The 13,249-nt window shown below is 39.9% G+C and overlaps 1 protein-coding gene across 1 annotated transcript; it reads left to right on the top strand.

Moving 5' to 3' along the window:
* The first annotated feature begins 346 nt into the window (after nucleotides 1-346).
* Nucleotides 347-10,870, top strand: LOC138025982 (cholesterol 24-hydroxylase-like). The gene is made up of 4 exons (XM_068873145.1): nucleotides 347-980; nucleotides 3,906-4,227; nucleotides 7,373-7,445; nucleotides 9,930-10,870. The coding sequence occupies exons 1-4, from the start codon at nucleotides 381-383 to the stop codon at nucleotides 10,447-10,449; spliced, it is 1,515 nt and encodes a 504-aa protein (XP_068729246.1). The 5' UTR covers nucleotides 347-380; the 3' UTR covers nucleotides 10,450-10,870.
* The last annotated feature ends 2,379 nt before the right edge of the window (nucleotides 10,871-13,249 follow it).

The raw sequence follows: 13,249 nt of genomic DNA, 5'->3' as shown, positions 1-13,249 counted from the left end.
GACCTTATTCCAAATGCTTCAAAATCACGAGAGGTATTTTGACGTTAATGAAGTAATTGATGCGATGTCCAGTGCTAGGGTGGATTTCTCGAGGCCTTCCTATCATCTATCACTTTTTTACGTCGATCCGAGGTGAGCAATCAAAGTTGATCCGGTCCGACTTTTGTAACTGCCTCATGCATTAGGCCTTACTATGCCTTAGCAATTGTGCTTTTCAGAGTTTCCTCCCTGTATTCAGTGTAAAAGAAAACTGAGTTCTATATGATCTGTGCTGGCCTGCCCACTATCCGAAGTCCCTAGTCCAATATTCTTGTTTTTCTCTTTTCGCAAAAAGCGTTCCAGATCTCTCTCCGCCATATTCTTCCGTCGCAGAAGAAAACATGTCTCCTCTTTTGTCGGCGATTTTCTTGATCGTGATTGCACTTGCATTTTTGGTGGGTTTCTCGTTTACAGCAATTTCCATTTACTTGGTCTACCTTCACTGGAAGTACAGACATCTTCCCGGACCGAAAAGGGACAGTTTTTTTTCGGGTAACCTGGCTCTTGTGATCAGAAACCAAGAAAAGGGCAAAATATTTCACCAATTGATGCAAGAATTTCACAGCACCTACGGGCCTGTAGTTGTAATGTGGATATACCACCTACCCTTTATTTTTGTAACAGATCCAGAGCTCACCAAACAATGTCTCGTTACTCTTAATCTACCAAAAAGTCCGCGACTTTATACAAAAATGGCCTACACGTTCGGGCAGAGATTTTCAGGAAATGGATTGGTAACCGTATTGGATCACGACTTGTGGAAGAAGCACAGGTCCCTCATAAACCCAGCATTTCACCGCCGCTATTTGATGAACCTGATGTCAGCATTCAACAGTAGCTGTAATTTGTTTCTCAACCACCTGAATGAAATGGCGGATGGCAAAACTGTTGTAGACATGGCAGAGGAGTTTGCCAGAGTAACGTTAGATGTCATCGGAAAGGTAGGTAGAAAACATTAAGATAACACCAACGCAAGTCACTTATTTGTTATGAATAGCAATGGTGCGATAAGAAGACTAACGTTATCGGGTGAAATCGCTCCTCGACTGTCTGTGTGACCAATATTCTGTATTAGTATCACCCAACTAGTGGACTAATGCAAATGCTACATTTTGATTGGCTACGCTACAAGAGGACTATTAGTAATAGTCCGCGAGTAGCGAAAAGCGTGATGCTTTCTTTCGTTTTATTCCGAAATAAATATTTCTTCAACTTGCATTTGTTAACTTTGTTATTGTCCGACTAGTTGGGTGATACTAAAACAATTAGACCCTTCGCCCTCAAGAACCACGGGTCAATTGTTAATCAGTGTAAATACACAGGTGATTATACAAAATTACGCTTTCTCATTGGCTCGCTATCTCGGATTATCAGCTGATAATCACCTCGACGGACAAAATGGCTGCCAAAAGACACCGAGACGAAGTGAATATTCACCGATAATCGCTTCGCCTTCGGCGAATAATTGTTAAATAATGTGATGGTAAACACTCCTGGCCAATAAAATACACAAAAATATTTCGGCATGTTAATTGGCTGAGAACTCGTCGATTAACCCCAAAAATAGTGCAGAAAAGTGAAATTGTTCCATTGATAGCCAATCAAATGCAAGCCCAGGATGGCACAATTCATGGCCCAATTTTTCTGTGATTGCATGATACATGTGCGTTGCTTCTGCTTAACCGTAAAATTTTTCAATATATTTTTAACAATGATTTTTCTCGTGCAGTTTGGAATAAATATGCACTTGTAAGGCTACATTTTGTAAGACTACATTTTGCACTTGCCTGTGGGCTTGGCAATTTTGTGCATCTTCTAAAAAATTTAATCGTGCTTATTTCTTCCAAATTGCATCGAAATCATGCAATTACCTATACTAATCATATTTCCTTCTCATGCATGCTCATGGAAGTGGTTCAAGTGTTTTGTTTTGGAGGAAGGAATGTTACCAACTTGCTGTGAATACCCTGAAAAAGGGTTGGATAATTAAGATGAAATCCGATAGAAAATCGAGCAATTCCAGTTTTTTAGTGGACAAAAATCTGGTACCAGAAAAATTTAAAGTATTTTACACTCCTTTTTTCATTTTCTTAAAGCTAAAAATATAAATAATTGCATGAAATAACACCGAAAACAATTTCCCATGGGAACGAGAAAAATTAAATTTCAAAGTTCAGAGAAATTCTGAAATTGTTCATCAGTTTCATTTCACCAGTACTTTCAAGTGTTTCTTACTAAGTTAAACAGTTGTTTTTGACTTTTGGTGTTGCTAGAAATGATCTTTTTTCAGAAGATATTTGAAACAGTTGTACAGAAGTTTGCAATACATCATGTTTATAATCTTGGTACTAGGTTTTTGTCCACTTGTTACTCGAACGTCTGGTGGATTCTGTCTTAATCCTTTGTTATATAATTTGAATATTGACAATGACGATGTTGTTACAGTACACACAAGAGATGCAATTTGAAATTGTAAGTTCATTTAACTTTGCTTTTGTTCAAATTCATCCTAGCCTATCCAGTGTCCAATCCAGTAGGTAGCTTGATGTCACTGTTGGGCTTCGAAACCTGTGCACTGGCCTTATCTGGTTTGTGTGAAAATCTCGATTTAAGATAATAAGAATCACATAATTAAAATATATGAAAACTCTTAATTAAATCAGGCCACCTGTTCACCTAAGTATCTTTTAAATGCTTAGTTGAACAGTAGTGCCTGTGGGCTATTTGCAAGAACAGCCACGGAGTTGATGACATTACTTCGAATTTCAACAAAATCTGCCGCTAGCAGAGCCATTAAAGGGAAACTTTTGGAAAGCCATAACTCTCTTATGTAATCTTTATTCCTTTGGTCTTGAAGTATTGTCTTGATGTTTTGGACTTTTGTCATAGTGTACTGTAGCAATATTATTATGAGGTAAAAGGAAAGGAAAGCAAAGGAACTTTATTAAGTGTCTAATCTTCTAGCGCCGTAGAGCACTAATCGGGGACACTGTAAATTGAAATTAACAAGTTAACGCAAATCAAAATCAAATTTTGGTTTTTGAGGAGAGGGGAAAACCGGAGTACCTGGTGAAAAACTTCTTGGTGTAGAGTAGAGAACCAACAAACTCAACCCACATATGACGCCGAGTCTGGGAATTGAATTCGGGCAACATCTACGCCATCCCTGTACCCCCGAAGGTTGTCATTATGTGGTGTGGTTTTGTCATTATGTGAAGAGATTTGCTGGTTACCTGTTATGTTTCCATCATGATGTGTTGAGGTCTTTTTTTGATATGCTGTGTTTATAATCACATAAGGGGCAAAACTCGACGTCATAAAAGAACCTCACCACGTAAAATGTAAAAACAGCGCGTCAAAGGAAGACCTCACCGCGTCGTGATGGAAACGCAACACATAACCATCAAACCTTGTTACATAATGACAAAACCTCACCACATAATGACAAAACCACATCACATAATGCCAAAACCACACCACAAGACAAAACTTCAAGACCAATAGAATAAAGAATACTTAAGAATGTTATGGCTATCCATAGAAACTGGTGGAAGCATGTGGGGACCAAGGTCAGTGCCTGAGCCCTACCTGTGGAGGTGGTGCCCTTGACCCTGTATGATTTCCTACTTTTTTTGCTGAACACCATGAAAGAGGTTTGTTTAGACTGGTACCCATGCCCATGGCAAGTCTGAAGGGGGCTGTCTTTACACAATACAAGCAGATTATGGAGATGTGCTGAAGGTATTCTTGACTGACTTGGCCCCTTTCATCTGGGATTTATGTGATGCTTATTTTTCTGAGTCAAACTGTGAGCATGCTTAAAAACTTCACTTTAATTGATTTTTCTGATGCTTTTCCCTGCTCAGGTTGCCTTCAATGTTGATGTTGATGCAGACAGCATATTCCCTTCAGCAATTTCCAAAGTTTTTAAAGGCATTCAAGAAAGTTTGCAAAGTCCGTTTTGGCGTGTGGATTTCACTCAATTTCCATTTCAGAGAAGTGTGATCCAAGCAGCTAAATATCTTCGTAATTATGCCACAGAAGTGATCAAAGAGCGGCAAAAGGCTGTGTCAAATGGGGATGATGTTCCAAGAGATATTCTGTCACACATCTTAAATGTTGCAGAAGCGGAGCCTACCTTAACTATGGAACACCTTGTCGATGAGTTTATCACCTTCTTCATAGCAGGTCTGGTAGTTTTTATTTACTGCTGTGGACACCCTTGATAATGGATGATTCCTGAGATACAGACTGCAATCATGGACAAAAGGGTTGGGAAGGTAGCTTCACTTTAGAGATCACCCCCTCCCACTTACTAATGTTAGATTTTCCAGGACAAAAAATGGTGACTTTTCTTGCAGGAAGAACTCCAACATTGAATATAGGGGAGGGGGGCCACAAGAGCATGGTATTTCCCAAATACTTTGGCCAATAGTGAGAATAATCGAATTAAGTTTGAAGTGAACTGATGCCTGCAACCTTCCCAACAACTTTTGACCACGATTGTAGTCTTAATGAAACATTGATTCACAGATCAAACGTGTTTCTTGAATTACACGTGTATACTTGACCCTTGATATTATAAACTATCAATTTTTTTCCATGGGCAATACTCCACCAATGCAGTTGAGTTCATGTCTAAAGTGACATTGGGGAGGACATTGCAGATACAGGAGAGAGTGGTCAAATTCAGCTTAACATACGCTGTGATGGGCAAAGGCATTGCACAACAAATTGGAGAAAATGTTGTAGAAAACTGAAAGGAGATTTTTGTGCAACATTCCTTGCAATAATTATTATTGACTTGTTGCTCTGTATGAACACTCAGCAATACCTCATGAAACTTGTCTTATATTTTCATTGGATTATTAAAGTATTATTGCTTGTCTCACTATGTTGGTTAATACTTGTGGTGTCGATTGTAGTGTTTTGATTGCATACTGCCAGTGTTCTTCAGGCGATGAGGTAAACTGGTTACGCGTCACCTTATAAAGCTCAAATCTCTGCTCTCTGATTGTTGGTTTCCACAGTTTTGATTGGTGCGTTTCTATCCTCGCAGTTTGGGTGAATTGCTTCTTCAAGAGTACAGGGGCACCCAACGAGAATGTTGTTCAAAACCACTTAAACATAGCATTGTTAAACGTAATTTAGTATTTAGACGGTAGATATAGCCATATCTTATCCCCTAAAAATTTTTCATCTGTTCGGATTTCCTAGCTGAAAGTCTAGTGATCCGAAAATTATAGGGATCAAAACTTACCTTTTCGAAAATTTCAGCCAGAAAAAAGGCTCCCGAAAATTCTAGGTGACCTTTTTAGGGTAAAAATCCGTTAAAAATGGGCAATTATACCATTTTTTAGATATTCGATAATCCTAGGACAGGCAGGCAAGGAAAAAATTTTACAACAAATGTTCCGAAAATTCTAGATCTCAAATCGTCTTCCGAACAGATATTTTCCGAAAATTGACGTCGGGTGCCCCTGAGAGTAGTCGAAACGACGTGAGCTACATTGCAAGTAACAACATCGCGAGATAAACTCTAATACTTTGATATTATATCCATCCTGAACAACCAAAACGTATTTCACAAAATATCATTGGGCGAGACAATACTTGACAAGTGCACAGTGCACGTGTACAGAGTGTTTCAAAAGTTCGTTCCGATTGAAAATTGCTTTTTGTCTCAAGACTTTAACGTATCTTTAGGCAAATTGAAACCGATTCAGTTAATAAATTTATATAAATAATTTTTCGAAGCAATTTCAATCTAACATTTTGAATAAATGACAATACTTTTGAATTTTCGCACTCAATGTGCAAGGGCGCGTGCTATGTCCCGCCATATTTTTCGTGCACATTGTCTGTTTACGTATTTATTGCCTTTTTTTTCTTGATTTTCTCTGCTCTTTCACGGAAATCACAGTCACTGTCAGGCGATCACTGTTTGTGCTAGAGCTCAGGTAGCTATTTTACGCTCATTGGGCCATTCAGTCAAAGAAATTGCCAAATTGTTTAAAAAGGCCGAACGTCATAAAGAAAGTCCTTCAAGGACAAACCAAGGAGCGGACGGCCGTCTGTTTTCACAAACTATGCGAGAAATATAATCACGAATGCTAAGTATAAACGTAATAATCCAGCAAGAAAGATTGCTAAAAAACTTCAACATCACAATATCAACGTTTCCAGCACAACGGTATGGAGATTGACCAACAAAGGGTGGAAAGCTTTCAAGCGAAAGAAGATACCACTGTTAAGTGAGAGGCAAAAAAGGCCTCGTTTGAAATTTGCCAGGAAATACTCCAAGCTCACGGCTGAGGATTGGGGGAAGTTTTTATTTACAGATGAGTGTTGTAAGTATCTAGCTCATCACCCGAATCCAGAAAACAACATCGTATTGGGCCCTCAGGAGTGGGACGTTCTCGGGACATACTCAGGTGAAACAAAGTGCGAAGGTGATGGTGTGGGGAGGAATGACAGGTCGTGGTCTGACGAAGTTGCACATCTTACCCAGTGGCCACACCTCAACCTCCAAGTACTGAATCAAAGAAATTGTAGAAAACAGAAGTGAAATCGTTAACCTCAAGGCGGCACGTTACAGACGGACCGACGAAAAGAAAGCTGTTTATCTCAAAGAAGGCAATGACCTTTGTACAGGACGGAGCGTCGGCGCACACTTCAAAGGCGGATCAGAGAAGGTGTGAAACGAATTTGCCAAACCTTTATACCCATGGACGACTTGCCCGCAAACTCACCTGATCTGGACATCATTGACGAGACAAAGTACAAAGATCCAGCCCTTGAAACACTGGACGAGCTGGAAGGCGACTACGGTTCGGGCGAAAAAATGCCAACTCTCGACACGCTTCAGGAACTCGCGCCTTATTCTGCAGCGCCGCTTAGAAAATATCATAAAAAATAAAGGAGGCCATTCTGGTTACTAATATTTAAAATATTCGATGTAAAATCAATAAGGAATAACATACTTAATTTTCCAAGAGGACTTACAATTGTCCCAAGAGAAAACAAAAACAATGCTTATGCAAAATTTAGGGGGACAAACAAAGAGTATTATGTTATTTTCCGAAGTGGGCTATTAGGGTCAAACCTGGACATATCTTGGAGGCGAGTGCCCTTGCGACTGCGTCTTCCCTTCTTTCACTGGGTTTATGTCGCAGCATGGTACATGCAGGATGTTGAGGTTTCACCAACGCCAAATTCACTAGGTGTTCGTAACGGCATTTGCAAAGCCAGCAGCTAGACCACTTTGCCACGCCACTTGCACAGTCCTCTAGGTTTTTTTCTGGTACCTAAGTCATTCTTTTGTCTTTAACAGGCCAAGAGACCACGTCAAATCAGCTGTCTTTCACTCTTCATGAAATTCTCAAGCACCCTCATATTGAAGACAGGTATGCAAAAGAAACTTAACAGAAATTTCAACATCACAGGTAAAGTAAATTATTATCTTTGCAATCCCTGACATAATCAGTTCTTTAATTAATGAGGTAAGCATTCGGGTGCCGCAAGACCCAAAAGTGTAAGTGTTGCAATCGTTATGAAGAAAGGTGTGTAGCAAAGGGCGGTTTTTTAATTAAAAGACGAAGGATGACAGTAGTCTTGAACAAAGTTAGCTGCGGAGTTGCTTAATAGGCCTTATTCACGATAGCCGCCATGTTGGTTTTCATGTTGTCATGCAAATTAGCCATGCGTTATGCTGGGGGGCAAACATCGAAAAAAAAAAAAAGCAAATTGCGGAAAATCGGCTCAACGAAATATTGAAATAACATTGCAAAAAGTCCATTTTAGTATTTAGAATTAAGTACCTTTTATAAAACTTTTTTATCTTTTGATTGGCTTGGACATTTGGCCTTTCTACTTCGTTAGCTTCTCATTTTTCACTAAAAAAACGTCGAAGTAACTTGTGTAATGATTGTATTTTACTGCTTAGGTGATAAACATTCAATGAACGTGAAACAAATCATCTGTGTGGCTAAGATGTTCGTTATAACCTCTCGAACTTGTGTTGTTTGCCCCCTCAGAAGTGTGTAGCTAATTTGCATGATAATAGCAAATCCAACATGGCGGCCACCGTGAATAAGGTCTATTAAAAGAATAAGAACATCCTTGTGACGGTGTGAAACAAGACCTGCCCTGCATCGTGCAGCCGGACAGAGAGCTAAATGGTTTCTGTACGTGAACCATCACAGCCAACATGCCTAGTTTACAACAACAACATGATCGGTGTACTCTAGTTACAAGGGAACAGGAAGATCAAGAAAGAATAGACCTTATTCATAAATGGCGGTCACATTTATAATTCTTTTGTCCACCTGCAAATTAGCCTACCAAGCCTCATTTTAGAGCAAGAATTATTTTCAATTCACTGTATGGTATCGAGGCTTGGTAGGCTAATTTGCACTTCGACAAAAGAATTATAAATTGACCGCCATTTATGAATAAGGTCTATTGGATAGATGGAGCAACCTCGTTCCCGGGGTCTCTCTTCTCTGCCTTCATTATACACTGGGAACGAGGTTTTATGTGGAGTTCAAGAAACACACAAGGACCCCCAAGGACAGCAAAATGAAACTGAACTATGATCCCACCCTCCACCCATCCCTGCCCATCCCGCCTCTTCCCACCTCTCTTTAATACGCCTCGGTACAAGCAGAAGGAAACGATTTATTATGCAAATGAAATGCCTCACTTTTGGACTTTTTGGCACTGCAAAGATTTGAAAAATTAGAGTTGGATAAAGTTCTTTTCCTTTAATTGGTGCATGTTGGACCTATTTAACAATTATAGGCCGTATTTTCGATTTTTTTTAATTACTGCTTTGTTCTTTCTGTTGGTTTTTCTCGTTTTTCAATAGGCTACTTCGAAAAATACCACAATACTCTTTGTTTGTCCCCCCAAATTTTGCATGAGCATTGTTTCCAGTTTCTCTTGGGACTTACAATGGTCCCAAGAGAAAACAATAACAATGCCTATGCAAAATTTGGGCGGATAAACAAGAGTATTATGGTATTTTCCAAAGTGGTCTATGAAATACGCGGACAAAATCCAGAGGTACAGCCAAAAGCACGTGACCTTGAAGCGTGTAACTTGCAACTCTTTTCCTTAGAACAAAGCTTGGGATTTTAGGACACCAATTTTATGCCCAAATATGGACAAAAATAAGATCGAAGCTGCAAAGGCGGGAAAATGCACGACTGAGCTACGTTACATCCAAATAAGGAAATGTTTAAACATTACTGAAAAAACCGCTGCTCCGAACCAGAGTTAAACGCTTCAAGGTGATCAGAGAGCTTCTGGTACAGCATAATGGACTTATTTCTCGATAGAGACAAAACCAACGTGGAGGAACACTTATTTTTCCACTTTCTGGGTTATCCAAGAAACCAGTATTTATGTTCTATTTATTGAATAGTTATTGAATATTAGGACTGCCATTTTATTGTTTACAGTTGTATGTTCTTGGTTAGAGGTTGATAGAGCGACTTTCGTATGACCTTGAAAAAGTGTTCGCAATTTGTTTCACGGACCAATGTTTGGCAAGATTAAAACAAAGCTTCTCCTTATTCCTGCCAAGGAAACTCCTAATATGGGCAGTAAACAATACGATTGCCCAATCACATTACTGCATTTCAAATGACGTCAAGCGAAATGTCGATCGCTTTCCAGAAAGTTCCATGGAGAGATGACGTTGTATGCATCCGCGTTCGCTACGCCAATGAAAATTCGTGCTCGTTTGTTTTTGTTCGATAAGCCAATTAACTGTTCTGCATTTTTGTTTACGTTCTGTTTTCACGTTTATTTTTCAAGGTCATATGAAAGTTGCTCTATTGCCTCCCAAATAACTTCGTCTCATTATTATTTATTGATTACTGTAGAATTGTTCAAGAAATTAATTGTGTTCTCGGTTGCCGTCAATTCGTTGAATACAAAGACCTTGGAAACCTTCAATACTTGGGGCAGTCTCTGAAAGAAGGACTGAGACTTCATCCAACGGTGAATGGAACTTCACGAATAGCAACAAAAGACGAAATGTTAGGCGAACATTTTATCCCCGCGGGATCTTCAGTCACCTTAAGTTGGTATGTATTACATCGACTTCCAGAGCTATGGCCCGAGCCGGAAAAGTTTGATCCAGATAGGTTTTCTCCTGATGCCAAGAATTCAAGCAATAGCCTAGGATCTGCTTATTTTCCATTTTCCATGGGTCCGAGAACCTGTATTGGACAGACATTTGCCCAGTTTGAGGCTCGAGTGCTCATGGCGAGGCTGTTACAAGAGTTTAAATTGACATTGTTGCCAGGGCAAAACGAGATTCAGCACGAAGAGAGACTGACCATGAGGCCTAAGGGCGGGGTACTCTGTCTCATTAACAGAAAACACGAAAATGAAGTGTAACGGTTGTTTTTTTAATCGTACTTCCAAGTGTCATCTCGTGCACGTAGTAGAATTTTGGCGAATATCGCATACGACTGCCTCGGGACGAACGGTTATGAAGAAAAGATAGAGGACGAGAGGTTAACCGTTGTATACTCATCTTTTCATCTAAACCATAAATTGGGTTGTTTCACGTTCTCGTCGACGTCTTAGTGACCGTGATGTTTCATTATCAACACAAGCACAAGCATAAAAAAGAGCAACGTACAAAGACGCACTACAGTTTCAGGTTTCTTCTTTTAAGTTTCTATTAGTCTTCTCTTATTTTGATATTTCACGTTTGCTAATCCTTTACATTGAGTGTCAACAAGTTGAACTTCATGGGGCACGTCGTTGCAACATATCCGTGAAACATGTACTAGCAACAATTTCATGTGTTTGCAAATGTTGTTTCCATGCTACATGTCCCAGCTTTACGACCCTAATGCACGTCGCCTCACCCAGGTGATCTGGTGACGTAATTTGGAGGACTGGGGAGAAAAATTTTAAAGCCGTATCTCACAACCGCGTGCGGCCTTATTTTCGAATTCAATATGGCAGAGGCAACGTTAGATCTTGTCCGGTCTACGTGAATTTTCATTCAATAACAGGAAATGTGGTAGACACGTAATGATCGGTTGAGTTTTGGCGATAGCAATACTGCAGGGAGTTTGGAAACAACACCTAAGGCCGCGCGCGGTTGTGGGATACGGCGTTAAAATTCTTCTTCCCAGTCCTCCAAATTACGTCACCAGATCACCTGGGTGTGTACTACACACCTTTTTGTCGCTGCAACATATCCCTGCAAAACTCTTCGTGTCTGCCCACCTTTACTCTAGTGAGCCTTTGACGTCATTTTCTCCTCTATCCAGCTCTCTCAAAAACTCAAAGTTAGTAATGACGGAGCCATTAAACAGGAAAATCCTAGTTAAAATAATCAGGTGTCTTTTTGAAATCAAGGCTTAAGACTTTGGTCGCTTAGTGTTTGGTTATTATAAAGCGGTTTTCAATTGAGTGTCGAAAGTAATTAGTGAATTACTTTGGTTTATGATTACTTCACTCAGTGATTAGTTGAAAGTACTCGCGCCATTTTTTCTACTAATCAGAAGTGAAACCAAAACCAATCGTGGCTCGCCCGTGCACATTTTCCCGCGCTTTGTGTCGGCTACGTGTAATTACTTCGAGTTTGATTGGTTTACTGGATTGTTTGAGTCCTTTTTGATGGGCCAAAGTAATTACTTTGGTTTTGGTTTTACGACTCTCATTTGAAAACCTCTCTAGTTTTCAAATCCAAACTAAAGTAAGAATTGCTTTTTTTGGTCTCGGGGGCACTGAAACTGTAATGCGCATTCATGTAATCGTTCTCCTACCCCAATCTGAAGGTGGCTATTATCGAAAACGATTAGGCCTCCCGTCCACATGAATACGGCGTTTTCGGTCTCCAGACTAGATTTTTGAAAACGAAGGTTTATTGTGTTCTTGTGGACGGGTGCAACGGAGGTTTTCGAATTTGATGACATTAGGTTCGAGTCTATTTCCTGCGAAATTAGCATTAATTAACGTAAGGAACATGACGTTGAATCGAGTGATCATTCCACTTCTTCTTGATCTCGTGTCGGCCCTTGTTGCCTATTTACAATAGACCTCTATAAATTGTGTGCTTATAGTTACCTTGCCTTTAAATGAAAGTGAGGCTGGTGTAGACCTTGTTATGATACAGAGCTCATTGCTTTTCTTATGTAAATTCTTACACAAAAACATTAACATAAGAAAAGAAGAGAGTTCTGTATCATAACAAGGTCAACACTAGCCTCACTTTCATTTAAAGGCCAGGTAACTAAGCATACAAATGTAAAATGATCTAGAGAGGTTGTGCACGGCTGCCATGTTGCATAGCAGGAACAATGAAAATGTTTTGCATTAGAAAGAACATTTGTTTCCATAGGAAAATGATTCTATTCTTCCTGCCATGCAACATGGCTGCCGTGCAAAACCTCTATTGTAGGTTGCCTCTATACAACTATAGGGAATTTAAGAAACGACGACGGCTACGACTACGACAACGCCACAAAGCAATAATATCATTGGTTAAAAGAGCATAAATAATCGTGCTGCACGTGCAGCACGGATTTTAGCAAGTATCTTTGCGGTCCTCTGCATAACGACGACGTGAAATCACCAAATTCGAGGTTTTGAGGACAACGTAAGCAAGCAACAGAGAATCTTTCATTCTCTGTTTTCGCTCTGAAACCGCTACTACCAAATTTATTTGTAGGATACTTTGCCCACATTGTACGACGCGAACTAGACTGAATAATCGCGAAAGACTTGTGATAGAGCCAAGTTATATTTTGAGGTGACGTTTTCGTCGACCGTCGCCGTCGTAGATCTTAAATTCCCTTATGTCTATGCTAGAAAACGGTTCGAGATTTTAAGGACAATTCTGTTGCGTGCCGTGAAGAGGGTTCCGTTGCACTGACGACTAAGGCGATGAATAGGTGGTTTTCACGTTACGTCATCGCCGCCATGTTGGTGAACGAAAACAAAAGATCTCTCGATCATTAGCTCCTTTTGTTCGTCCACCAGCAATTGTACAATGCATCATTGTTATCTGTGTCTCTAGAAATTGGTTGCAAACCACCTTTTGCGAGACTGGGACAGACATGCGCGTGGTAGGACATTCTTGTGAATAACATTATTATTTCTGAGGATTGGAGAGAGAACTTATGCCCGTTTTAAACGTCGCATTTTGCATGTGTCGAATGTAATGCAAATGACAAAA

This window comes from Montipora capricornis, chromosome 12 (genome assembly GCF_036669925.1).
Source record: "Montipora capricornis isolate CH-2021 chromosome 12, ASM3666992v2, whole genome shotgun sequence".
Taxonomy (NCBI): domain Eukaryota; kingdom Metazoa; phylum Cnidaria; class Anthozoa; order Scleractinia; family Acroporidae; genus Montipora; species Montipora capricornis.
The sequence above is the reverse complement of the archived record's forward strand: the minus strand, read 5'-3'. Positions and strand labels throughout refer to the sequence as shown.